The sequence below is a fragment of the Ovis aries genome, chromosome X, assembly GCF_016772045.2.
Source record: "Ovis aries strain OAR_USU_Benz2616 breed Rambouillet chromosome X, ARS-UI_Ramb_v3.0, whole genome shotgun sequence".
NCBI classification, from domain to species: Eukaryota; Metazoa; Chordata; class Mammalia; order Artiodactyla; family Bovidae; genus Ovis; species Ovis aries.
Window position 1 is genome coordinate 80,293,123 of NC_056080.1, and position 24,115 is coordinate 80,317,237.

The 24,115-nt window shown below is 49.8% G+C and overlaps 1 protein-coding gene and 1 long non-coding RNA gene across 6 annotated transcripts; both read right to left on the minus strand.

Annotated features, from left to right (window-relative positions):
* Positions 1–13,013: 13,013 nt before the first annotated feature.
* On the minus strand, positions 13,014–17,305 carry LOC121818191 (uncharacterized). Its single transcript, XR_006058263.2, has 3 exons — positions 16,570–17,305; positions 15,170–15,322; positions 13,014–14,557 (listed from the first exon to the last, which is right to left on the minus strand). It is a non-coding gene; the product is annotated as an uncharacterized LOC121818191 (long non-coding RNA).
* Positions 17,306–19,003: 1,698 nt separating this feature from the next.
* Positions 19,004–23,585, minus strand: TMEM187 (transmembrane protein 187). Of its 5 annotated transcripts, none has more exons than XM_012107080.4 (2): positions 23,508–23,585; positions 19,004–20,409 (listed from the first exon to the last, which is right to left on the minus strand). In XM_012107080.4, the coding sequence occupies exons 1-2, from the start codon at positions 23,537–23,539 to the stop codon at positions 19,329–19,331; spliced, it is 1,113 nt and encodes a 370-aa protein (XP_011962470.1). In that variant the 5' UTR covers positions 23,540–23,585; the 3' UTR covers positions 19,004–19,328. The 5 variants fall into 5 exon arrangements, 4 of the variants coding, with proteins under 4 accessions (XP_011962470.1, XP_004022708.1, XP_011962471.1 ...); XM_004022659.5 differs by having other exon boundaries at positions 23,482–23,585; XM_012107081.4 differs by having other exon boundaries at positions 19,004–20,413; positions 23,482–23,585.
* Between the last annotated feature and the right edge of the window lie 530 nt (positions 23,586–24,115).

Consider the following 24,115-nt stretch of genomic DNA (forward strand, 5'->3'; position numbering starts at 1 on the left):
CGTGAGCATTCCAGTTGTTCCACATCCTCACGGATAGTTGGTGTTCTTGCGTGTTTTCATTGTAGTCATTCCAACAGGGTTCTGAAGGGCTATCTCATTGTGGTTTTGGTTTGCATTTCCCTGATGACTCATGGTCAGCGTCCATTCATCTGCTTGTTGGCCATCTGCAGGTCCACTCCTGGGAAAGGCACACCGCCTGATGAGGCCCTTGTTGATATGCAGGGCTTCTGTGTCCATTCAGAGGATTTGTCTTGGATGACAAGTGTCCCATAGCATCTTCTGCCACTCTGGGCTTTATCTTTTCACGCTCTGAATGACATTTTTTGATGAACAATTCTTAATTTGAATGAAGCCCAACATAGTGATCATTTCCATTTGGGTTAAGAGATCTTTTCTGTTGGTCTGTGCACTGCTTAAGAGATTTTGGCTTCCTCCAGGGTCATAAAGATATTCTCCTTTGACTTCTAGACACTCCATTGTTTTACATTTCATATTTAGGTCCATGTGATACCTCAAGTTGATTTTTGTTTCTGGTGGCAGGTTGACATCAAGCTGTCCTTTTTGTCCCCACATGGACATCCTATCTCTCCCACGTATGTTCAGTCGCTCAGTCATGTCTGACTCTTTGTGACCCCTTGGACTGTCACCCACCAGGCTCCTCTGTCCATGGGATTTCCTTCTCCAGGGGATCTTCCTGACCCAGGAATCAGACCCACGTCTCCTGCATCACCTGCTTGGCAGGCAGATTCTTTACTGTGAGCTATTGGGGAAGCCTCCACCAGTAAGTAAAAAGACCATCCTTCCCCAGTAGATCACAGTGGGGACTTTGTCATCAACCTACTGGCCAGCTCTGTTCTCTGTTCCATTACACCAGGCTTTCTGCCTTCTTTCTATCAGCACCGTATCAGCTTCATTACTGCTGCCTTAGAGCAAGTGTCTATTTCTGTGAGCGTTGAGCCTTCAGGTTTGTTCTAGATCATCTGGTTTTTCTTCCAAATTGATCTTCCAGTTTTTCTAGGCACTTTGCATTTCCACATAAATCGTAGAGCAGTTGGAGCTCTCCTCCACTGCTGCTGGGAATGTCAAATGGGTCAGCCACTTTGGAAAATGATTTGGCAGTGTCTTAAAATGTCATCATCCACTTATATGACGATACACTCTTCCCCAGCTAGCATCTGAGAGGAGCAAATTCATCCATCCACACCAAGACTTGTACGTGAGTGTTCACAGCTGCTCTAATCACAACAGCCAGACAGTGGAAACAATCCAAATAGCCATCAGGTGACTGCGTAAACTGTATGTTCATACAACAGAGGAAAACTTAGCGATAAAAAGGAATGAACTATTGGACTCAGAGTAACTACTGAGTGAAAAGAGCCAGACCAAAAAAAGCACACAATTCTAGGAAATGCAAATTTATCTCTCCTGACAAAAAGCTGGTGGGTGGCTGGTTTAGGGATGGGTGGGGATGGAGGTGCAAGAGACGGGAGTCACCAAGAGGGAGGGGAAACTTTTGAGGTTTCATAGATTTCATAGATAGAACTTTCAGAGGTCTAGGTTTTCGATTATGTGCAGTTGATTTTATGTCAATTCTATCTCAAGATTGCTGTTTGTTTTTTTTTTTTCAAAATACAATGTGACTCTTTTAAGCAACATATTGTTGGGTTTTTTTTTTTCTATTTAATCCAGCCTGGCAATCATTGTTTATCCACTGACATTTTAATGTAATTGCCCATATGGTTGTGTGTGTGTTTATTGTGGTTAATATACATGACATAATATTTATCATGTGAACCATTTGCATCCGATTCAGTGGCCCTGGATACATTCACAGTGTTGTGTAACCATCACTACCATTGAAACCCCCCAATTTTCTCATCATTACCAACACAAACCCTGTGCCCACTAACCAGTGACACCCCATTCTCCCTCCTGAGATGCCCATATTGTCCCATCTGCTCTGTGTTCCTTCCTTTCTCCTTTCTCACATTCTTTCAATGTCACTAGTGTCATCCCTCTTGGGTTACCCTGCAGATCAGGTCTGCAGCCCTGCATGTAGCCCTCCCCCAGCACTCCTGGCTTCATAGTGTCTACGTGGTTTCACTTATGCTGCATTGACCACATAGATTCCCTTTCTAATGCTCTGTATGCCTTCCTGCTGCTCTGGTCTTCCACCCTGGATCCCTCTATCCCTCCCTTGCTTTATTTCTCAAATGACTTCATCTCTTGGCTGAAAATAGGGTCAAGAAAATAATGAAAGGATAACATCACCACCAGAGCCATTAACGAGTATGAACCATCCTCTGCTGTTCTCTGCTCTTTACTCCTGCAAACATCACCAAATCCCCTCTATGGGCCCCATGACCTAGACGTCAGTGTTTTTTGAATAACACTTTAAATAGCAAATATTCTCTGGATGGACCTCTGCACGCAGGGGAAATGTGGGGCTCCTTGACGTGTTTATCAAGAGGGCTGGGGTAACTATGCTGGGGTCTGTGACAGTCTTTCTTGGCTATAACTCACATACCATAGCATTCACTTGTTCCAAGCTGCAAAAGGAAATGGCATGCCCATCAGCAGTCACTGCCTGTGTTTCCCTGTCCCCCTTCCAGCCCAAGGCTACGCTTAGTCACTCAGTAATGTCCGATTGCGGTCCCATGGACTGTAGCCCGCCAGGTTCCTATGTCCATGGGATTTTCCCAGCAAGAATACTGGAGTGGGTTGTCATGTCCTCCTCCAGGGGATCTTCCCAACCCAGGGATCAAACCAGAGTCTCCTGCATTGCCAGGCAGATTCTTTACCACTAGCTCCACCTGGGAAGCCCCAACCCAAGGCAATTATTAACTTATTTGCTCTCTCTATGGTTTTAGCTATTCTGGACATTTCACATAAATGTGATCTGTTGTGTCTGACTTCTTTCCCTGAGTAGCATGACTTTCAGGTTCAGCCACATTGCAGCCTGTGTCAGACCTCCATTCCTGTTGATGGCTGGATAATATGCCATCGTACAGAGAGAACACACTTTGTTAATCCATTCTTCCATAGATGGAAATGTGGGTTGTTTCCACTTTGGGGTGCCTGTGAATAGTGCCACTATGAACATTTGTGTATGTTTTCCTGTGGTTGTGTTTCATTTCTCTGGGAGTGGAATTGCTAGGTGGTATGGTAACTTACATAGAACATTTTGAGGTTCTATTTCCACAAGGGCTGCACCATTTTACAGCCCTGCCAGCAATGTGTGAGGGCCCCAAGTTACTGTCCGTCCTTTTGACGAGCACCATTCTAGTAGGTGTGAAGGGCCAGCTTATTGTAGTTTGCAGGTTTCTACTTCCTTAATGGCTAATGGTGTCGAACACCTTTTCATGTCAGGGGCATTTCCCTTCAGCCTGAAGAACTACCTGCAATATTTCTTACAGGATAGGTAGGCTGGCATTGAGTTCCCCAAACTTTGCCTGAAATGTATTTATTTCACTTTCATCTTTAAAGGGTATTTTTCTGGGTATAGAACTCTAGGTTGGCAACTTTTCCCTTTTGGCACTATTTCAGGTATCATCCTATCACCTTTCATTATTTCTGTTGAAAAGCCCACTGCTGCTGCTGCTGCTGCTGCTGCTAAGTCACTTCAGTCGTGTCTGACTCTGTGTGACCCCATAGACGGCAGCCCACCAGGCTCCCCTGTCCCTGGGATTCTCTAGGCAAGAATACCAGAGTGGGCTGCCATTTCCTTCTGCACAAAAGCCCACTACCAGTCTTATTATAATGCTTCTGCAGGGAATGTTTCATTTCATTCTAGCTGCTTCTGATAGTTCTTCTCTGTCTTGGGTTTTCAACAGTTTGACTGTATGAGGCACCTGGTGCCTAGCTATGATTTTCTTTGTATCTATGTTGGTCAATGTTTGTAACATCCTTGAACCTAGGATCTGATGTCTTTTTGTCACTTCTGAAAAGTTCCTGGCCACTATCTCTTCAAATATTGCTTCTGTCCTCTTTCCTCTGTAGCCGCTCGAGTAGGCCTTGTTCTCTGGTGACTACAAATTGTTCTTGAAAAATATACATTTTTACCAACTTCCCAAGGTGTTTCCAGGGAGAGTTAGTTCTGATATACTCTTATCAATTGTGATCAGAATGAAAAGTCACCACAAGTTATTCTTGACATCTCTCATTCCCTCACTCATACTCTCAACACAGCTAGCCAACACATCTTATCTTCTTCCACACTGTATATCTCTCCCCTCTGCCTCCTTTCCTGCCACTTGGGTCTCTTCATAAAACTCAGACATTATAAGGTTGGTCAAGACAGATCTGTGCCCTAGCAAGCCAGAACCAAATCCAAGCAAAGCTATGTCCCTTTGCTTTTCTCTCTGTTGAAGGGATGAACCACACTAAGCTCTCCAGCTACTGCTGGGTGGTGTTTTCGGCTTGCTTGTGCTCTAGGAGCCACCAGTTGCAAAAGGAAGCTTGCTTTACACCATCAGTAGGAGGCTCTGGGATGCCGGGCCACAAGTAGAAGCTGCAGATTCAGTAGTGCCAAAGGAACGGCTGGCAGAGGGCAGGGGACCCGTGGTTTCCTAGGGACAGAAGAGACATCACTCTGCTAGTGACAATTTAGAAGAGAGGGTCGACGCATCCTAAAACCTTCATTTTTTTTATCCTCTCACCAGATTGCAGATGTGACATCAGAAATCCTCCCTCACTGTTGTTTTTCTAGAAGAGAATGAAAGTCAGCAGGCACAAACAGTGAATGGAGACCTCCCTCCTGGGCTAGGTTTTCTGCTGAGTCATTGCCTTAATGGCTCCCCGAGATAACTGGCTCCCCGTCTCTTAGCCTGTTTCTAAGGCAACCAGTGAGCAGGCTGGGAGCAAAGCCAACTTGGGATCAGTAGTCCCATTCCTGGCCACCATGTGGTCAGTTTTTTTCCTAGCCAGAACATTTTTAGAGTCCTTTTTTTTTTTTTTTTTTTCAAAAGAACAAACCTTGCCTTTTAAAAATACCTGCTTCTCATGGAGAATCCCAAACAGCCTAGGAGTATAGTTTATGAAGACAAAGCCCTTCTGAATTTCGCTTCCTGCATCATCTCCTCCCCAAGGGCAGAGAGCAACCACGCCAGCCTCCATGGTCTACCAGCTGCTGCTCAAAACGGTGCTCCCCCAGCCCACCCCGCGTCCAGCTGGGTGCCCAAAGGCTGCTCGCAGGTGGACCCCCACTTTTGCTCCTTTGCGGAACTGCAGAGCAGACACTGTCTGGATACGCTGTCAAGTGATGTACGTGGTCCTCTGTTGGGGAGTCACTTAGGTTGTTTCCAGTTCTTCTCTTTGTGCTTTTGCTACTACAAACAATCCTGCTTCCTTGCACGTGTATTTTTACACACTGAGGCAATGGTATTTTTTAGGTGAGACCCTCAGGAGCTGGATCACTAGCTCATTTTCGTAGACATAGCCTACGTGGCCTCCAAGATACCAGGTATTGGCCAAAGTTTCACCTTTGCCAATTCACTGGCGAAAAAGCCTAGCTTGCTTTTTGTGTGCATTTCTTTCAGTTTGAGTGGTGTTGGATGTTCTTCATGGGCCCTTTTGAGTTTCTTTCCATGTGAGCGACCTAGTTACAGCTTTTTCTTATTGGGAACAGAGAGTTCTTTCCATATCTAGGATGATCTGTGTTCCAAGTAGTCTATCCTCATTTGGGACACGTTTTTAACTTTGTTCCTGGTACTTGCCATGCGAAACTGTACAAATCTTCACCTGTCAGAACGGCTAGCATCAAAAAGACTACAAATAAATAACAAATGTTGGCAAAGACATGGAGACAATGGAACCCTCATACGCCATTGGTGAAATGGATAAGTTGGTGCAGCCACTATGGAGAACAGTATGGAGGTTCCTTTAAAAAGTAAAAATAGAACTACCACAGGACCCAGCAATTCCATTCCTGGGTAAATGTCAAAATAGTCTCAAAAAGTAGAAAAACCGAATCCAACAAGAACCACACATGATATGAAATGATATGCAAAGTTTGTATTCAGCAAACTGTTCTTACCTTTCACAGAGGCATTCTCACAGTAGGGTGAGCCCAGGGAGTGTAAGAAGGAATGAGACTTGGGGGACCCTGCCTGGCTGAGGCCTGCTGGGGGCTGGGGCCACATTTCCCCCAACCTGTTGCCACCATCTGTCTTTGAACACAATTCTGCCTCTTTGCCTAATTAACTTGGGAACCTAACACAGCCTAAGTTGGGGATACATGTGTGTGTGTGTGGTCCCTTGCTACCTGTGTGCAGCCACTCGGGATGACCATGGGAGCCCCTTCCCACCTTTTCCCAATTGCAGCTGTTGACAGCAGACTCCTCAAAGACCACAGGCAAAACCTTTCGACCTGGCAAAGCTGAGCTTACTGGACTCAGTGCAAAGGCGATGAGGAAGGACACCACCTCAACCGAGGAACCTAGAAAAAAGACTCGGAGCCAGGAAAGTGCACAGTGATATCCAGGTGGGAATCTGGGGGCAAGCCAAGGGTATGACATCGTCACTGTGGATTGATTGGTGGACACAGCCTAGGGTTAGGTCTTCACCTAGGGTTGGGTTACAGTCTTACCTTCCTGGACTAAGTTTGTCCTGGAGCCAGAATCTCATGTACTCTGCTCTGTTCCCAGTTTGACAACGCAGTGGGAAAGGATGCTCAGTCCCAGAATTGTTTGTCTTGGGGACAGGATGGTCTGTTTGTTCCCAGTGTGATGTAACACGGGACTAGGAAAGGATGCTGGTGTCAGATTTCACAAGACCCTTAGGCCCTGTTGGTGCCCACTCACTCCCCTGTGAGGTCACCAAGACGATTCTTGGTCAAGCCAGGCCAAAATTACTTCGGCCTGCACTAAGAGAGACCACGACCTTGTCAGAGCCTTAGAGACTCCTTAGAAGGGCCAGGTCAGGGGTGAGATGTTTTTAATTAGATTTTTTGAGTCTGCTGTAAGGCTGGACTTTTAATGATGGGATCTGATGGGGATGGAGCCAACCTGACTCAGGATTGGTGGACTCTGCTGAGCCAGGGCTTTGAAGGTAACTGCAAGAACAAAGGGCCCTCTGCAAAGCCGGGGCTGTTATGCTCAGTTGGAGGCCGTCACCCTGATGAGGGCTGGTTAAAGAAGGTCATGTTTGGATAAATGGATTTTGAGGAAGCTCCTGAAATCAGCAATAAAGTTATTTACAACTTCTACATCCTAGACAAGAATTTCCTGGCATAGCAGAGGCACCGGGAGCTAAGAGGCTGGGTGACTGTAGTTGTGGTTCTTGCCTGAGCAGGTCAAAAGCTGCTGCAGTGTGGGGGAAGCCGCCTCCCCCGGGACTGAAAGTTACGAGATGGTGGGTGTCAGGTGGGCTTTCTTGCTAACTTCTACCCAAAAGTATGTCCTACTGAAGGACCCCCAGCAGCAAGGGCTGTGGGGTCAGCAGGGCTGAGAGGTGAGAAAGGAGGCAAATGCAAGGTGGATGGATTCCTGGATGGATGTGGAGGACAGAGGAGCCTGGCATGCTGCAGTCCATGGGGTCACAAAGAGCCAGACACGACTTGAACAACAAAACAACCCAGATTAATCCTCAAAATTATTCCCCAGAGTGAAGGATCCAGACAGTAACTCATCTAGCCTTTTGGCTTGAGATATATATATCATGAGGAGGGCATGGCAACCCGCTCCAGTGTTCTTGCCTGGAGAATCCCATGGACTGAGGAGCCTGGCTGGCTATACAGTCCATAGAGTCGCATGGAGTCAGACACGATGGAAGTGACTTGGCACGCACACATATATATCATATATCAGGTTTTGAAGCTAGCGTCTATCACAAATTTCACTTTCCAACAATGGCTGGAGTGATATCCCCCACACCATTTGCTCTTCCAGAACATTTCCACTCCCTCATCAGAAGGTAGAGTCCCCCTGGCCCTGGGCAGGCCTTTATGACTGCCTTGACTAGATGGAGTCTGGCAGAAGAAATTAGTAACATCCAAGGCGAAGTCCATCTCTTGAGAGGCTCACCCTCACAGGCCCCACACTGTTAGGGAGGTGACCCAGAGGGGCACGTGTGCAGAGGGACTATCCAACACCCACTTGCCCATGTGGCATCTTGGCAAAGATGCCCAGCCCTCAGTGGGCTAGCCCCAGCTGACACCACATAGAACAGAGATGAGCCCTGCCCATGATTTGGACCCACCAGCCAAATGGACCTTTGGTGTTGATTTAAGCCACTGTTCTGGGGTGGATAGTGAACTGGAACGCTATCCATTCCAATTCCTGTGTTGTTAAGCGAACTGATTTTTTTTTTAACAATTACCACTTTGACCACTTTGAACTGTCCAGGTCAGTGGTATTTTAAGTTCAGATCATTCACACTCATGTGCAGCCATCACCACCATCCATCCCCAGAGCTCTTTCCATCTCTGTGCCCAGGCCCTGGCACCCAGTCTCCTACCTTCTGTGTCTGTGTGCTGGGCTGCTCTGGGGACCCCATACCATAGATAATACACTCTTTGTCCAGTTGTGTCTTGGGTTATTTCACTCAGCATAATGTTTTCAAGGTTTGTCCATGTTGAAATATGTATCAGAATTTCGTTCTTTTTTAAGGCTGAAGGACACTCCACTGTGTGTCTCTACCACACTTTGTCCACTCATCTGTGAACACTGATGTATAAGTACCTGTCCCAATCCCCACTTTCAATTCTTTTGGGTAGAATTGTTTCAAATACCCTTCTGAGATCTTCTGATGTCATGTTTTCCTCCTTGGATGTACTAATATTGCTAATTATAGTAACATCATTTGTAGTTGAATAACCTCTGCACTCTTGGAATGAACTCCACTTGGTTATGGCATTGTGTAGTCAGGTAGTCGCTGAGTCGTGTCCAGCTCTTTGCGACCCCATGGACCGTATCCCGCCAGGCTCCTCTGTCTATGGGATTCTCCAGGCAAGAATACTGGCGTGGGTTGCCATTTCCTTCTCCAGGGGATCTTCCCGACCCAGGGATCGAACCCATGTGTTCTGCATTGGCAGGCAGATTCCTTACTGCTGAACCACCAGGGAAGCCCCGGGTTATGGTATATTCATTTCTTAATCTGCTTTTGGCTTGTCTTAGCTAATTTTTAATTTTTGAACTGTGCACCAATATTTCAGCGCAAAGAATCTGCAGTTTTCTTTGTGGTGTGTTTGTTTTTTGGGGGGTGGGTAGGGATTCTTTGTCAAGTCTGGAAACCAGGTCAGACTGTCAGTCAGGCCAGAAGTGTCCACGGAGCACCCCGCCCCGCTTGGACTCTTGGAACTGAGCCCGGGAGGGAGAACCACGGGGAGTCACCCTGTGTGCCACTCTCAAGAAGGTTCTTTCGGTTTCATTAGACGCACTTGGAAGCTTGTCTTTACTTTCTGGAATACAGTGGCACGACCCGTTTCTGAAAAGCCAGAAAGGATGCATTTGACAACTCTCCCCTTTTGCTGTCTTTCTTCTGGGGACAGTGTCGGAGGTGTCCGCAGCCAAGTTGGCAGAGAGGATGGGCGAGGCCACCGCTCAGAAGCGGAAGACACCCCGCGCTGCCTGGCGGGGTCCGGCGGTTGGGGCCAGCGGGCCGGCGCTCCTCCCTGCGGGCCCCTCCCCGCCTCCGCCCTCTCTCTCCCCGCCTCCGCCCTCCCCCTCCCCCTTCCTTGCACAGCCCCGCCCTCGCCTCCTGCTGAGCCTCGTCGGTCACCGGGAAACGCCTGAGAAGACTTCAAGGACATGGCTGTGCACACACACACCAAGATGACTAACACTAAAAAGACTGGTCATAGCAAGTGTCGGCAAGGGAGTGGAGCCAACAGCGGTGCAAACTTGGCCAGCCACTTTTCTTACGAACTTGAACTTCACCTACCCAGCCCCTCTCAGCCAGCCATTCCCCTTCTGAGTGCAGTGCAAGTCGCTCAGTCGTCTTTGAGACCCCATGGACTGTATAGTCCATGGAATTCTCCAGGCCAGAATACTGGAGTGGGTAGCGGTTCCCTTCTCCAGGGAGTCTTCCCAGTCCAGGGATCAAACCCAGGTCTCCCACATTGCAGGCGGATTCTTTACCAGCTGAGCCACAGGGGAAGCCCAAGAATACTGGAGTGGGTAGCCTATCCCCTCTCCAGTTGATCTTCCTGACCCAGGAATCAAACCGGAGTGTCCTGCATTGCAGGATGATTCTTTACAAACTGAGCTACCAGGGAAGCCCATTCCCCTTCTAGGTGTGTAGCAAAAAGCAAGGAATGCACAAGTCCATACAAAGACTTGTACCTGCATGTCCACTGCAGCTATTCTATGATCCCCCAGCTGGAAACAAACTGAATAAATGGCCATCAACAGAGCTACAGGACCTCCATATCACAGACTGCTGCTCAGTGATAAAAAGGAATGGACATGTTGATACGGGTATGGATGTCACTGCGAGCTTCCTTTCATACCAACATCTAGAACTGCAAAAGGAATCTGGAGAGTTTTGCTTTGGGGCTGAGTTTGATGGCGCCTCCGCTGTGTGTGTGGAAAGTTCCAGTGGTTACACTTAGTATGTTTTGGCTCAATAAAAATAATGTAGATACGTAAGCTCATAAAGTTGTAAATTTTACTTTAAATACCACTTTCACTTTTAGCCACCAGTTTTATTATTTCCTTCTTTCTATTACTGTAGTTCTAAGTCTTTTTCTTTTTGGCTGCACCAGGCATCTTGGGAGATCTTAGTTCCTGGACCAGGCAGCCTCCAGACAGAGTCCTGGTTCCTACTCAAAGAAATATGCATAACAATATCTTTGAGCCCCCACCCAGGTGGAGGATGGTAACTTCAGACTGAAAAGATTCTGGGGGGTGGGGGGGTGCACAGCTCTATTGCCTCACCACCAACCAATCAAAAACGGTCACAAACCCTGCAACCCTCACCCCAAATGTTGCCTTCTGTTTCTGGGGACCAGAGATGACCATCCTGTTAGGTCTCCTGTTTGGCCCCTGTCTATTTCATCTCTGAGAGGGGCCAACAGTTTCAAACTAAATTGCTGTTATTACAAGGGTGAATGCTGGTTTCAGGCCAAAAATACCTTGACTTAGATCTGGTAGAGAGAGACTTCTGCTCTGCTAGGCAGGCCTACAGCCATGCACAGCAGGAAGAAGTTACAGAAGAAAGAGACCTCCGCCCCAATTCCCAAGAAGTATCTTGAGTATGGAGTCTCTCAGTGGGGAATTGTTAGGGGAAGCACACTGATTGAAACCGCCCACCCTGGCCAGGCACCATAGTAAACATTTGCAGGAGTTGTTTTATGACAGGAGATTCTGATAAGGAATAGGGAACTAATAAGCCACTACCAACCGGAAGAGTTTGGGAAAGGTCGAAAGGAGACACCACGTGTCCATCCACTTCCCAGAATCCCTCTCGCTAGCATCCATCTTGGCTGAGCGGTGCGTGCACCACCAGGAAAGACTCTGAATTAGAATGATTGGCCAAAGACCACCCAGAAACTAATCCCATCACCATAAAACCCGAGACTGCGAGCCATGTGGCAGAGCACTTCTCCTGGGTTCCCTTACTCTACTGCTCTCCACCCGGGTGCCCTTGCCCAATAAAATCTCTTGCTTTGTCAGCACATGTGTCTCCTCGGACAATTCATTTCTGAGTGTTAGACAAGAGCCCGGTTTCGGGCCCTGGAAGGGGTCTGCCTTCCTGCAACACCTTCAAGGAAAGCCCATGGAAACCTCCCTGTAAGGTGCTAGATGTGTCTATTTCTCCATGGAGTTCTGTCCATTTGTGCTTTATATATTTTGAAACTATTTTAACATCTTCATAAAATGTTGTAGGTTTGTCTGATATTAATATAACTACACCAGCTCCCTCTTGGTTCTTAGGTGCCAAGTAGATCTTGTTTTTCTCCTTCCCTCACATGTGATCTTTCCACAGACATATGTTTTAGGTGAGTGTCTATTAAACAGCATATGCCTGGAAGTTGTGGTTTGGATGCAGTGTGACAATGTCTGTAATCTCTGACAGTCCCACTATCTGAAGTCCTCTCAGAGTTGACATCTGTTGTTTGTTGTGTCGGCCACCACAGAAGCAACCCCCCCTCCCCAGCCCTGTGGGGCTGGCTCAGCTCATTGTGGATGTCACACTCTCAGCTCTCCCACCTGTTTGGGTTGTACACTATGAAGAACAATCTGGAAAGAAAGCCCATCTGAATGGCAAGGACAAAGAGTTGCAAATGATAAACATTTCAGATGGCTGCCTGGCAAGGTCAGAGTGCTCTCCAGAAAAGCTGAGGTGCCCGCTGATTAGAGGGCTTTGAAATTAAGCATGTATGTTCAAACCACAATAGACCCTGTATCACGCCCACTAGGAGGCTTACAGTCAAAAATCATTAAAAAAAAAATCAGTAACAAGTGGTGGTGAGGATGTTAAGAAATCGAAAACTTTGCGCACTGTGGTAGGAATGGTGTGTCCAGTCCTCCAACAATTCAACAGAAAATCAGCCCCTGTCCCAGCACAGCCCTGTGAATGTACTAAAAACATTGAAACATACACATTAACAGTGTGAATTGGGGCATTCTCTGGTGGTCCAGGGGTTAAGACTCCACACTTCCAATGCAGCAGGGGGGGTCTCAGGTTCGATCCCTGGTCACAGAACTAGGATCCCACAAGCCACATGGCCCCCCCAAAAAAAAAGTTATCAAAAGTAACACGAAAGAACATGAATTATATGGTAGGTCATTCAGATCTGAATTTTTCAATGTATTTTCCAAACGAAATTTGGCTCCCAAGCCATGGTAGCAAGGGCTCCAGTTACAAAGACCAACGTAGCAGCCAAGAGCAGGGGAAGCCTCACCTTCGCCACTTCCTTCCCCCTCGGACCTGAAGGTCGTTCACCTCCTCTAAACTTACTGTTCTTGATAGTAAGGCCTCCATCCTCCCTGGAATGATATGTGTTTCCTCATGTACAATGCCACCGAGAGATGCAGCCCTGGTCGGGAAGGGTGGCCAGGACACCACCCGGTTCTATGCATACACTTTCCTGATCTGCTGGGTTTGTTGGTTTTCTTAAGATTTATTTATTATTTTTGGCTGCACTGGGTCTTTGTTGCTGCATAGGCTTTCTCTGATTGCAGTGTGGTGGCTTCTCTTGTTGTGGGTCATAAACTCTACAGTGTTTGGGCTCCAGAAGTTTCAGCTCACAGGCTTAGTTGCTCCGTGGCACGTGGGATCTTCCCTGACCAGGGATGAAACCCATGTTCCCTGCATTGCTAGGCAGATTCTGAACAACTGGATTTGCTGGGAAGCCTGTGACCTGCTTTTATGTGACCTTGTCCAGTGCTCATATGAGAGGTGAAACTGAGGCACAGAAGGCTGACAAAATGTATGCAAGGTGTCCCAGCTCCTGAACTGCAGACGTCAATGTGGATTTTGAAACTGTAATTAAGTACCGATAACATCAAATTTGGGCTTCTCTGGTGGCTTCCCTGGTACCTTCCCTGGTAAGGAATCCATCTGCCAATACAGGAGACCCAGGTTTGATCCCTGAGTTTGGAAGATTCCCTGGAGAAACGCAATGGCAACCCACTCTGGTATTCTGGCCTGGGAAATCCTATGGACAGAGGAGTCTGATGAGCTACAGTCCATGGGGTCGCAAAGACTCCGACACGACTTAGCAACTAAACAACAACAAACATCAAATGTAGCATCTTGACCATTTTTAAGTGTCCAGGTTGGCGGCACTAAGTATGTTCATGTGGGTGTGTGTCCATTCCCAGAACTGCCCATCTTCCCCAATGGAAACTCTGTCCTTATTAGACTCTAACTCCCCCTCCCCAGCCTCTGCCCCCTCCCCTTCCTCCTCTCTCCGTCTAGGGTCTGATGACTCTAGGCGCCTCATACAAGTGGAGTCATACTGTGTCTGTCCTTGTGTCTGGCTTAATCTCACTGACCATCACACCTTGTTGGTCCAGTGGTGTTGTAGCGGCTGTTTTTTGAAGGCTGAACCACACTCCTTTATGGGGCTGGACCATATTCTGTTCATCCAGGCATGCATCAGTGGACACTTGGGTTGTTTTAAATGTTTCAGTTATTGCGAATAAGGCTGCTGTGAACACAGGGGGACAAGTATTGCTTCAAGGCCCTGCTTTCCCTTACAGTGGGGAGATCCCCTTCAAGTAGGATTCCGGGATCCTATGGTAGTTGTATGTTTGATTTTTCTGGGCAACTTCAATTTTAAGCCAGGAAAGGCAAGCAAGAAAGCAGTGCAGTTCTAGTTGGCTGCCATCCGCGTAGCAGACAGCAACCCTTCTCCCAGCACCATGTGCTGGTGATGCTTGGCGCACAGAGACTCTGGCAGGCAGTCATTTCAGCAACCACTGTGGCTGGAGCACAGGCATGCTGCATGCAGGCAGATCCTCTAGCGATGTGCTCACACATAGGCAGGGAGTCCCAGAGAGCAGCACCAAAGGAGGAACTCCCCGGCTGGGTACCCAGGAGCCCCGGGGGCAAACGTCCACAGATTGGGTCCTGCAGCTGGTGGGAGATGGCTCTGGACCACGTGGTGCATCTAGAGAAGTTTAGAGCATGTGACAGTGGGCAGTGGGCATGGCTGCTCATCTCCCTCCACCCCCAGGAAAGGTCTCAGAATGTGCCAGGGAGTGGGTTACACCGAACTCCTGAGGGCGGCTGCCTCTGGGGTGAGAGGGTAGGGTAGGGTCAGGACCCTGATGTGATCTGTGAGGCTGCACGGGATGGCCGAGATAGTGGCAGTGCAAACCCCATGGAAGATGCCCCAAGTGGAAGGCGGGCAGGGCCGAGAAAGATGAGGCAGAGGGAAAACCAGAAGTCAGCGGTTCTGAAGTACAATGGAGGGCAAGGATCCAAGTGAAAAGCAGGAAATGGAAGAAAATACTAGAAATGCATGAAAATGGTTAGAAGGACCCTGGGCCCCATCATTCAGCCCAGGCGGCAGCGGGCAGCCTCCAGGTCACTTAGAAGAAAGGCATCCACGGCTCGAGGGGCACGTGGATCTGCAAACACCAGGAACCTAAGCACCGCTGATAAGGGGCTAGTTACGTGGCTGTCTGGGGGCTTGCTTGGGAACTGGAATTGCCTCATTTCTATTTACCCAAAGATTTCCCCTCATGGAGGCCTTCATAGGCGAGAGGGAAATGCTTACCTGTGGGATGGGGCCAATTTTAAGTGCCGAGAGACAAAACCTCCTTTGTCCTCCAACCTTTGATGAAATGCATTTCGCGAGGTTTGGGCATTTCCTCTCGGCCATGTATTGTGACTGTGAATGGCTTTGGTCAAGTTCAGTTCGGTGAACTTCCTGTGAACAGTGATGACAGCTGCACTGTTTGGTTTCTGAATGTACATTTCAACTATTTTAATTTTTATTCTGAATACTTTTAGAATACATGTTTATAAGGCAAAATATCTGAAGTAGCTATTGGAGATGTTAAGATTTGACAAAGGTATCTGATATGTGCACAAGAACCCCAAAAGCTACAAAGAAAAAGACAGACATATAGAAATCCATGATTAGGGAAAACCTGCAACCACCTTCAAGAGGCCCACAAAAGCAAAAGACAAATGAGAGTAAGAAAACATGTATCATCCATATGACAGGTGAATGACTAATATAAAACAAGCTTCTGCAAACTTTTGGAAGAAAAAGTCCAAACTGAGGAAAGGATATAAACAATTTATGGAAGAACAAATCCTAACTTTCAATAGAAAGCATAAGCAAGAGTTGTGCACAAGTGTGCGTGTGTGTGCGTGCGTGTGTGTGCATGTGTGTGTGCGTGTGTGTGCGTGTGTGTGTGTGTGTGTGTGTGTGTGTAGAGGGGCATGAGTTAAAGTCACAGCAAGATCTTGCCTCGCCCCCATCAGATTGGCACAAAATGAAAAAGCCTGCGACACCTTGCCTGTGGCTGGGGACCCTGGGAGGCCTCTCTGACCACCGTCAAAGACATAGTATTTTTGTGGGAAATACAAGTGTCAGTGGGAAAGGCAACACGAGTGTCCTCTGAGTTGCCCCCTGAGGCTGACCCAGAGGAAGGCAAGCTCTAGGGCACAAATGCAGGAGGTCAGGTGAGGGCAGCACGCATAGATGTGGCTGCAGCCATGCCCAGCACTGACTGGGAAAGACAGGTGGGGGGGGCGGGGGGTGGTGAGTCCGATGTCGGGGCCACTACAACCCTCGTCTTCCCTGCTGTGAGCCTGGATACCTGCGTGATCAGAACGAAACCGTTACCACTACTTTTGGCAGGGGCAGGAAGGGGCCAGGTGGCCACGCCACGGTCACCGCCTCCTGGGAGAGGTGAGGCCGCACCGTGGACGAGGCTTTGGGCCTGGAGGCTGGCCACCTGCCTTTCTGATGCTCAGTGATGAAATTTGCAGCCCAGTCGAACATCTAAGAGTTTTAGTTTCTGCAGAACGAGGGGGTTGGCACAGATGCTTTCTGAGATCCCACCCAGCTAGGGAACCTGCCAACCACTGGCCTCTCTGTTGTCCTCTGGCATCTCAGACAGGGCTGGGGCTGGGCTGGGACCAGCCCCCAAAGGCAGGACTCACCAGGGCTGGAGGGGATACAGGAAGCTGCGTGGCTGACGCTGGCCACCCTTTGAGAAACGCTGATCAAATACACAGGCCAGAGAAGGAAGGTTCCAGGCCTCTGGCTTTGGTTGGATTGGCTCAATGCGGGGTCATCTGATTTGGCAAATGAAGTCAGAACACCCTATTAAACCTGAATCTGAGATAAGCAATGAACATTTTCTTAGTATAACCATGTGTTGTGTGACACTGGAGACACAGTGGTCCTGAAATATCATTTGTCATCCTGTATTTCATTGGACCATGTTAGGTGGGAGGCCTGCCAGGAGGCAGTGGCTTTAGGCTTCTGAGGGTTTCAGCCCCCCTGAAGTGTCCCTTCCACACGAGTCTCTGCTTTGGGCGGAGTGCACCCTGCCCAGGGTCTCCCCACTCACTCTCCCCACCTGCATACATTGGCGTGTGTAGTTCTCCTGGTCTCAGTGTGCCACTTGTTTCCTGTGGGGACCCAGCTTGACACAGGAGTGGAATGACACCCAGAAGGTCCTCAGGTTATTTATTAAATGGGAATTAGTAAAAAAAAAAAAAAAAGAATAAGAATAAAAAACAACTAAATACGTTACGGGTACTTGCGGCTCAAAGGTATGGAATCAATGAGGCTATGCAAAGCCCCATTCTCAGGGGACTCACTGTCAAGGAAGGAAACGGCAACTCTGAGAGAGATGGCAGAGCAGAGGAGAGTCAGAGCGCCCTCCCCCACCCCAATCAGACCCTGGTCCTCCCCCGGCCCTCCACCCTCCCACCTCCATCTCTAACCAAGCCATCCGAGAAATCACATGTTCCCCTCTGGCCTCTTCAAGGAGATGTCCTGGCCACTGTGCTCTTGCAGGACATACAGAGCCTTCGAGATAATCGTTGCAGAACAAAGTTGCTTCCTGAGGCAAATGCTGCCCAGTAGGCCCCGCCTCGGGCCCCATTCCTGGGGAGAGGGGCAGAGGTGACGGTTCTCGGCTGGATCCTTCAGGTAATGACTTGGTTGAGACCCACCACCCACTGGGGATGTGCCAGCTGGGACAGAACATCCAGCACCAGGTATCTGGTTTCAAAAGGACCTCGGTAGTCATGGCAACGGTCCACCGGCCAACCCTTGAGGCTCTAGGGACACTCAGGGGACACTGAACAGATGCACGTGGGCTGGCCATCACAAGGAGCCATTTGGCAGGGACAGGGTATCCTCTCCTCTCCACCTTCATCTTTAAAGACCAGATGCCTTTCAGGTGACAGGGGAATGAAACCAGTGTCTAAGGAACATGTTAACAAGCAGGAGAGAGTGCAGAGAGAGTTGGTCTCCACAGGGCAAGCCCAAAGCAGAGTCCTCAGCATCTGTCAGGGTCGCCCACCCCTGGGTAGGCCCGCTCGTTCAGACATCCTCATCTGCACGAAAAGCGTGTTTCAGGGTTCAGTTCAGTTCAGTTCGGTCGCTCAGTTGTGTCCGACTCTTTGTGACCCCATGAATCACAGCACATTAGGCCTCCCTGTCCATCACCAACTCCTGGAGTTCACTCAGACTCACGTCCATCGAGTCCGTGATGCCATCCAGCCATCTCATCCTCTGTCGTCCCCTTCTCCTCCTGTCCCTCCCAGCATCAGAGTCTTTTCCAATGAGTCAACTCTCCACATGAGGTGGCCAAAGTACTGGAGTTTCAGCTTTAGCATCATTCCTTCCAAAGAAATCCCAGGGCTGATCTCCTTCAGAATGGACTGGTTGGATCTCCTTGCAGTCCAAGGGACTCTCAAGAGTCTTCTCCAACACCACAGTTCAAAAGCATCAATTCTTTGGTGCTCAGCCTTCTTCACAGTCCAACTCTCACATCCATACATGACCATGGGAAAAACCATAGCCTTGACTAGACGAACCTTAGTTGGCAAAGTAATAAAAGAGGCCAACTCCAGGGCCCGTGAACCTGAGATCCCATCAAGGGAATCATGGTTCCTAAAGGCCCCGGGTTTATCCATGGGTGACAGACACTTGACACTTCAGTAACCCTAGCTGCTAAGGACATCTGAGCCATCCCCTGGCTCTCAGGGAAGAGCCACCAAACAACATTCTGTTGAGAACTCAACTTTTGTGTTTCTTGTGGGTGTTTCTTCATCTAGACGCACCCTGCCTTGTTCCACAGAGGATCTGAAGGGGTGTGGCTTCCATGTGACCTGCTGTCAGCCTGGCAGTCAGATGCCACGGTGAATTAGTGCTCTGGCCTTTGGATTTCCCCATCAGTCTGCTAGGTGTGTGTTTAATATGACTCTGTCTCCTTGAAGCCAGCTACCTCTGGGGACACTCACTGGTAACCCCACTGCCTTGCCCAGCACACTGGGCAGAAGCTTGCCCTTCCCCCCAGTTCCCCGCCCATGCTTGGAGCCAACATCCCAAAGCAGACAACCATTCTCTGGCCAACTGTGAGTGTGATGGATTTCTTGGGGGTCACTTCCCCCCAACACTTTATTTTGAGTAGTTTCAAACCACAGAAAAATTACAAGACTAGTACAATGACCCCCACATCCCCAGCCCCTAGATATTTGCTCTAAGCCTTTGAAAGTAAGTTGCAGAAAGCATAACATTTCACAAAATTGAATACTCATGTTCATAATACTGAAGCCTATAACTTCGAAGGCAGGGACAGTCTTCTGTGTCATCACCTTATGTCATCACACCAAGGACACTGAGCACTGATGACAGAATGCCATCAGTTAGTGCATGTAGACGCTGGGGAGAGGGTTGGCGGTCATAAGCCCCTTCTTCCCACACTTGAACGCATCTTCTCTGCAGGTGGGCACCTTCGGCAGGTATGTAAGCTGGTCAGGAACAGGAAGGCAAAGTGGAACTGAAGCACGTCACAGACTTTGGACCAGAAGTGCCCTGTGAGCTGCTGGAAGAGATGCCACTGTGCGAGCTCATGGTCACATAGCTTGAGGACCACAAAGCCCAGGCAGGAGAGCACGCCCAGAGCCAAGTACATTCCCGAGGAAGAGTTGCCGTGGTGCACCTGGGTGCGCAGGGCCTGGCCCACGGCAGCTGCAATGTGCAGGCCCAGCGCCAGCTCAAACCCACGGGGGTGCAGCAGGGCCAGGCTGTAACTGCACAGGGAGAGGCCCTCGACAGCCAGGAGGAGCCGGGGCTTCCAGCCCCCGTCCAGGCAGAGGCACCAGGCCACCGGCCACGCGAAGATGGGTAAAGTGAGCCACTGGTCCAGCACAGCGCTGGGCCGTGTCTGCATCCCAATGCGCAGCCACTGGACCGGGCCATAGACCAGGGCCATGCCTGCGAAGACGTCCTTCAGGTAGCGAGCCCTCCACTTCTCTGCAGGGCCTCCTGGGGCACGGGCCTGGCTCCGCAGCCAGTACACCCCCAGGAACACATAGGCCATGTTAACAAGGGAGTTGAAGGGCATGGCCAGAAAGGCAGGGAGGCTGGTGACCGGGGCTTCCGCATAGTGCTCATAGCCCACTTGGACAGAGACACCTTCGAAAATACCAGTGTGGACAGTGGCCACGCAGAAGCAGCTGGCCAGGGCCACATGGAAGAGGGCCTGCCCCGACTCAGGCTTCATCTGGAACCTTAGGTGTGGCCCCAGGATGGGGAGCTCCACAAAGCAGCTGCCTCGGCTATTATTTGAGAATTCGGATAAACGGTTTCTTTTTTTCTTTTTTGCAAAACACTCCTCAGCCTCCCAGCTGAGCCAGCAGGAAGAAGTCCCCGTGATTTCCGACGCAGATGCTGCGACCTTGCCCCAGTGGAGGTAGCAGCTCCGAGGAAGGCAGCGGTTCTGCTGATTGGTTGGCACCAGTGGAGGCCCGTTCTGCCTTCTTCCTTTGTGGTTACAAAAAGAGTGTGGGTAGAAAGAAAACCATCCAAAAAAGCGCCTCCATCTTCCCAATTCTCAGCCTCAGGCTCTGCCAAAGTTTTTATCATGACCCTCTCTCCTGACACCTATGCTGTTCTTCTTTCATCTGTGTATTATAAAAAATCCTGCTCCTCGTCTCCGCTCCCCTAGAACCACTGCATTTAGAGACTTAAATCTTTCCTAGGTCTGTTGTTAAAACTCAGGATATGCTTGGAGTTTTCCAAGCCAGTCCCAAAGCCCTTTGAACTAAATTCCCAGTTAAATTAGAGACATTAGCTGTGGGCCAGATTCTGGAATCTAAGGCAAGGGAATGGTGGGGCGGGTTGGGGATGGGCAGAGAGGAAGGGCTCAGCTGCTTTGTGGGTGTGAGGCCAGGCAGCAGAGGCAGCCATCCCCCTAGGACTGCCAACCTGAGTCACCCCCTCCTCTGCCCTCCCCTGAAGTGCCACACCTTCCAAAATTACCTTCTCTCCTTGGCTCACAGGAAAACCTTCCATTTCCTGAAGTCACGGAAGCAGACAGATAATTTAAAAACAATGTGGACTTTTCATGGATTGTCAACTGTTCTGGGGCCAGCTGTGGTGTGAGTGGGCCTCATTGCCAAGAAATGTATTAATATTAACAAGAGAAGAGGTTCGGTGCCCTGAAGATGACTCAAAGCCAAGCTGGCAGGCAAGCACACGGGCGTGGGGATGAGAAGAACTGTCTGTGGTCAAATCCAAGCTCCCCCACCTACTAACCCTGTGATCTTGGGCCTTAACCCTTCCAGGCCTCAGTTTGCATACCTGTAGAATGGGGATGTACATCCTAGCAGAGTTGTTGTGTGACCTACATGAGTTCTTAGGTATGCAGACCACTGTTTATTTTTGAGGCCCCTTGTCCCCTCCTGCAGTTTAGGCCCTGAAAGGGCAGGGCCCAGTCTGATCCTGGCCCCTCCCTCCCATGCTTAGCAAAGACCTGCTAATTTTGGTTCAAGCACAAAGTTAGCATCTCTCCTCTGTTGTCATCCTGTTTGCCATTTCATTGCTCTGACTGACCCTAGGGCCCACCTGTAAGATCCAGGAAATGGCTGGCTGGGCCTCATGGTGACCCTCTCAATCCCCTCCCGCCTCCAGGGAGCCTGTTGTTAAGGGGAGCAGCATTTCCCCGAAGGAAGTGAAGCCCCTGTCCTGACCCTCATCTCAGCCTGTGCCACTGTCATGTACCTCCTGTTGCAGCCTCTGGTGAAGGAAGAGTCTTTTAAGTTAGAGGCTGTCCCTCCTCCAGGGTTCCCACTTCCAGGCTTGCCACCGCTCACGTGGTCTGCACACAGCAGCCCCCAGCAGCCCCCTTGAGGACTGCCCCTGTTTAACACCCTTCAGTGGCTGGTTCTCTGCTCACACGTGATCATGCCCCAGCCTTTTGGCCAGACACCAAAGTGCCATGCTCATGCAGTCCTGTGAGTTGCCAGGCATAGTCTGTCTTCCTGCCCTCCTCTGCCTGGTCTGCTGAAGCCCTCAAATCAGCTATCACTTCCTCTCCAGCACCAGCACTTCCCCACTCAGCTCCAAGTCCAGCGGGGACACCAGCTGAGGCCTCACCTGGTGTCTCCAGGTCCTTCCCTGACCCCACCCAGGGTCTGACTCCCTGATGTGAAGAGCCAGGCTTCCGGGGCCCCAGGCCGCCAGTGCTAGCCTGACCCTCCTGTCTACCAGCCAAGCATGGAGAAGAGCTGCGGACAGGCAGTCTGACACTGTCCACTTGCTAAAGGAGGAGATCCAGGAAGGGTGTAGAAAGGGACTCCTCTCTGGCCACTGGGCAGAGGTTGCTCGAGCCCTTGCGCAAGCTGAAAACGACATGTTACCTAACTAACTTCCCAAGTCCACTAGAAAGACCAAGGCAGGTCTCATATGGCCTAAGTCCTAAGCTGCTGTGACCCTTGTGATGTGACTCTCAAAGTTCTTCCCAGTTTCCCCTGCTTGGCACATGAAGGTCTGAGGGCTCACCAGCATCACCCTTTCCCCTGCTCTGGTTCTGGGCTTGCTGCGGGGGGAAGTCCTGCAAAACCCGACAATCCCCGGGCTAAGGGGTTAAGATGTGTTCCTTAAACTCTTCTGCTTTCTCAGTCTGTATGCAAAAGCTACCGTTGCCTGTCACAGTGGTGGCTTCTTTAACCTGTATCCCTTATAACAACTGTTTGTTGTGCCCGGGACTATCCTGACCACCATTGTTCCCTTTCTGCAGGTAAGGCGATGCCAGTCTGAAGGCTCTACCATGGGACACCAGCAGGAGAGCTCAATCTACGCCACCTGGATGCCAAAGGAGCTACCATAGCAATTCTTGAACTCTGAGAACAGAATCCCAGCATGTGGGCAAGGCTGCTGAGAACCCGCAGCTCAGTTTCCTTATTTGAGAGGGGAAGGACTTGGCCAGAGAGGTGACATAAATGGCCAAGGTCACTTAGGGCAGTTGGTGGCACAGAAACACAGGTGAGGGTTCTTGTCCCTTGACTGTCACAGGACTCTTTGGCCTCTCCTCAAACAAATGCTTCCAAATCCATAAACTAAAACAGAATTAAAACACAAACTTAATATGTTCAAAGATAGTTATTAAAATATTTCTTATAATGTATGATATAGTAATAAGTGTGCTTCCTTACTAACATGTTAAATTACATGATCTATGGGCAGGTTGAATAACTACAGTAATTTCAAATGAGTTATTCTGTAGTAACTTGCAGTTTAGTTAACTTTCAGGATATCTAAAAGAAAAGCTATATAATCTCAAATGATGTCATTTCCCTTGGTGACACAATCACCAGGTTAACGCTCTGTGCTTTGTTACCTACACTTTAGTTGCGGGAAAGGCCAAATTTTGGCTAGAGGCTAATGAATGTAAAGATCAAATAAACATGAGAGAAACTGGAAAAACCGTCTGTTGTCATTCTAAGATCCTGGACAGCAGCGCATTGCAGCCTGCATCGTCTGGGCGTGAGCTTGGAGCAGCGACCAGACAGGCTCCTGCAAGATTTGGAACATCAGGATGATGTACCCACCTCTCAAGATTGTCGTGAGAACTTACAGTATTGGCGCGAAAAGGCCAGCGATCACCATCCGGGTATTTTGCCTGTCTTGCTTTGCTGGGGGAAATTCAAATCTTGAAAAAGGGCGGACCCTAAAGGTGGTTGTGCGCCTGCGCGAGGGGCTGGGCCCAGAGCTCTGGGAAGCAGGCGGGGCGGGGTGACGCGAGGTGACGCGGGGCGACACGGACCTTTCCCGCGCCCGCCCGCTCGCCTCAAACACCGCCAGCCCGGCCGCTCGCCCGGCGGGCAAAGGGGCAGGGGCCGGCCCGACGCGCGACAGCTCGGCTAGTTTCTTTGGGGCGCCGGCGGGGTCTCGGCGGCGCCACCACCTGGGGGCGGGGCGTGAGGCCTGGGAGCCTGGGAGGGCTCCGCCCCCGGCGTCGCGCGCCAGGCCGCGTTATCGCTCACGCTCGCCCCGCCCCCGGCTCCCCCGTGGCGGGCTTCGGGCTGCTTCCATGGAGCCAGCTGCGCGTGAGGAGAGGGAAAATGTCCGCTTCCTGATCCGAAGCCTGATTTTAGTGTCTCCTGTCAGCCACTCTCTGCAACCTGTGCCCTGTCCCCACTGCTAGTTAAAACGATTCCTCTGGCGAGTGTCCCGTCAGCGACC

Excerpts from the sequence above, each read along its gene's own strand:
- TMEM187 (XM_012107080.4), bottom strand. The coding sequence starts at position 23,539 with ATGGTGATCGCTGGCCTTTTCGCGCCAATACT. Across the intron at positions 20,410-23,507 it reads GGCCTTTTCGCGCCAATACT|AAGGCAGAACGGGCCTCCAC; the intron begins GTAAGTTCTCAC and ends CCACAAAGGAAG.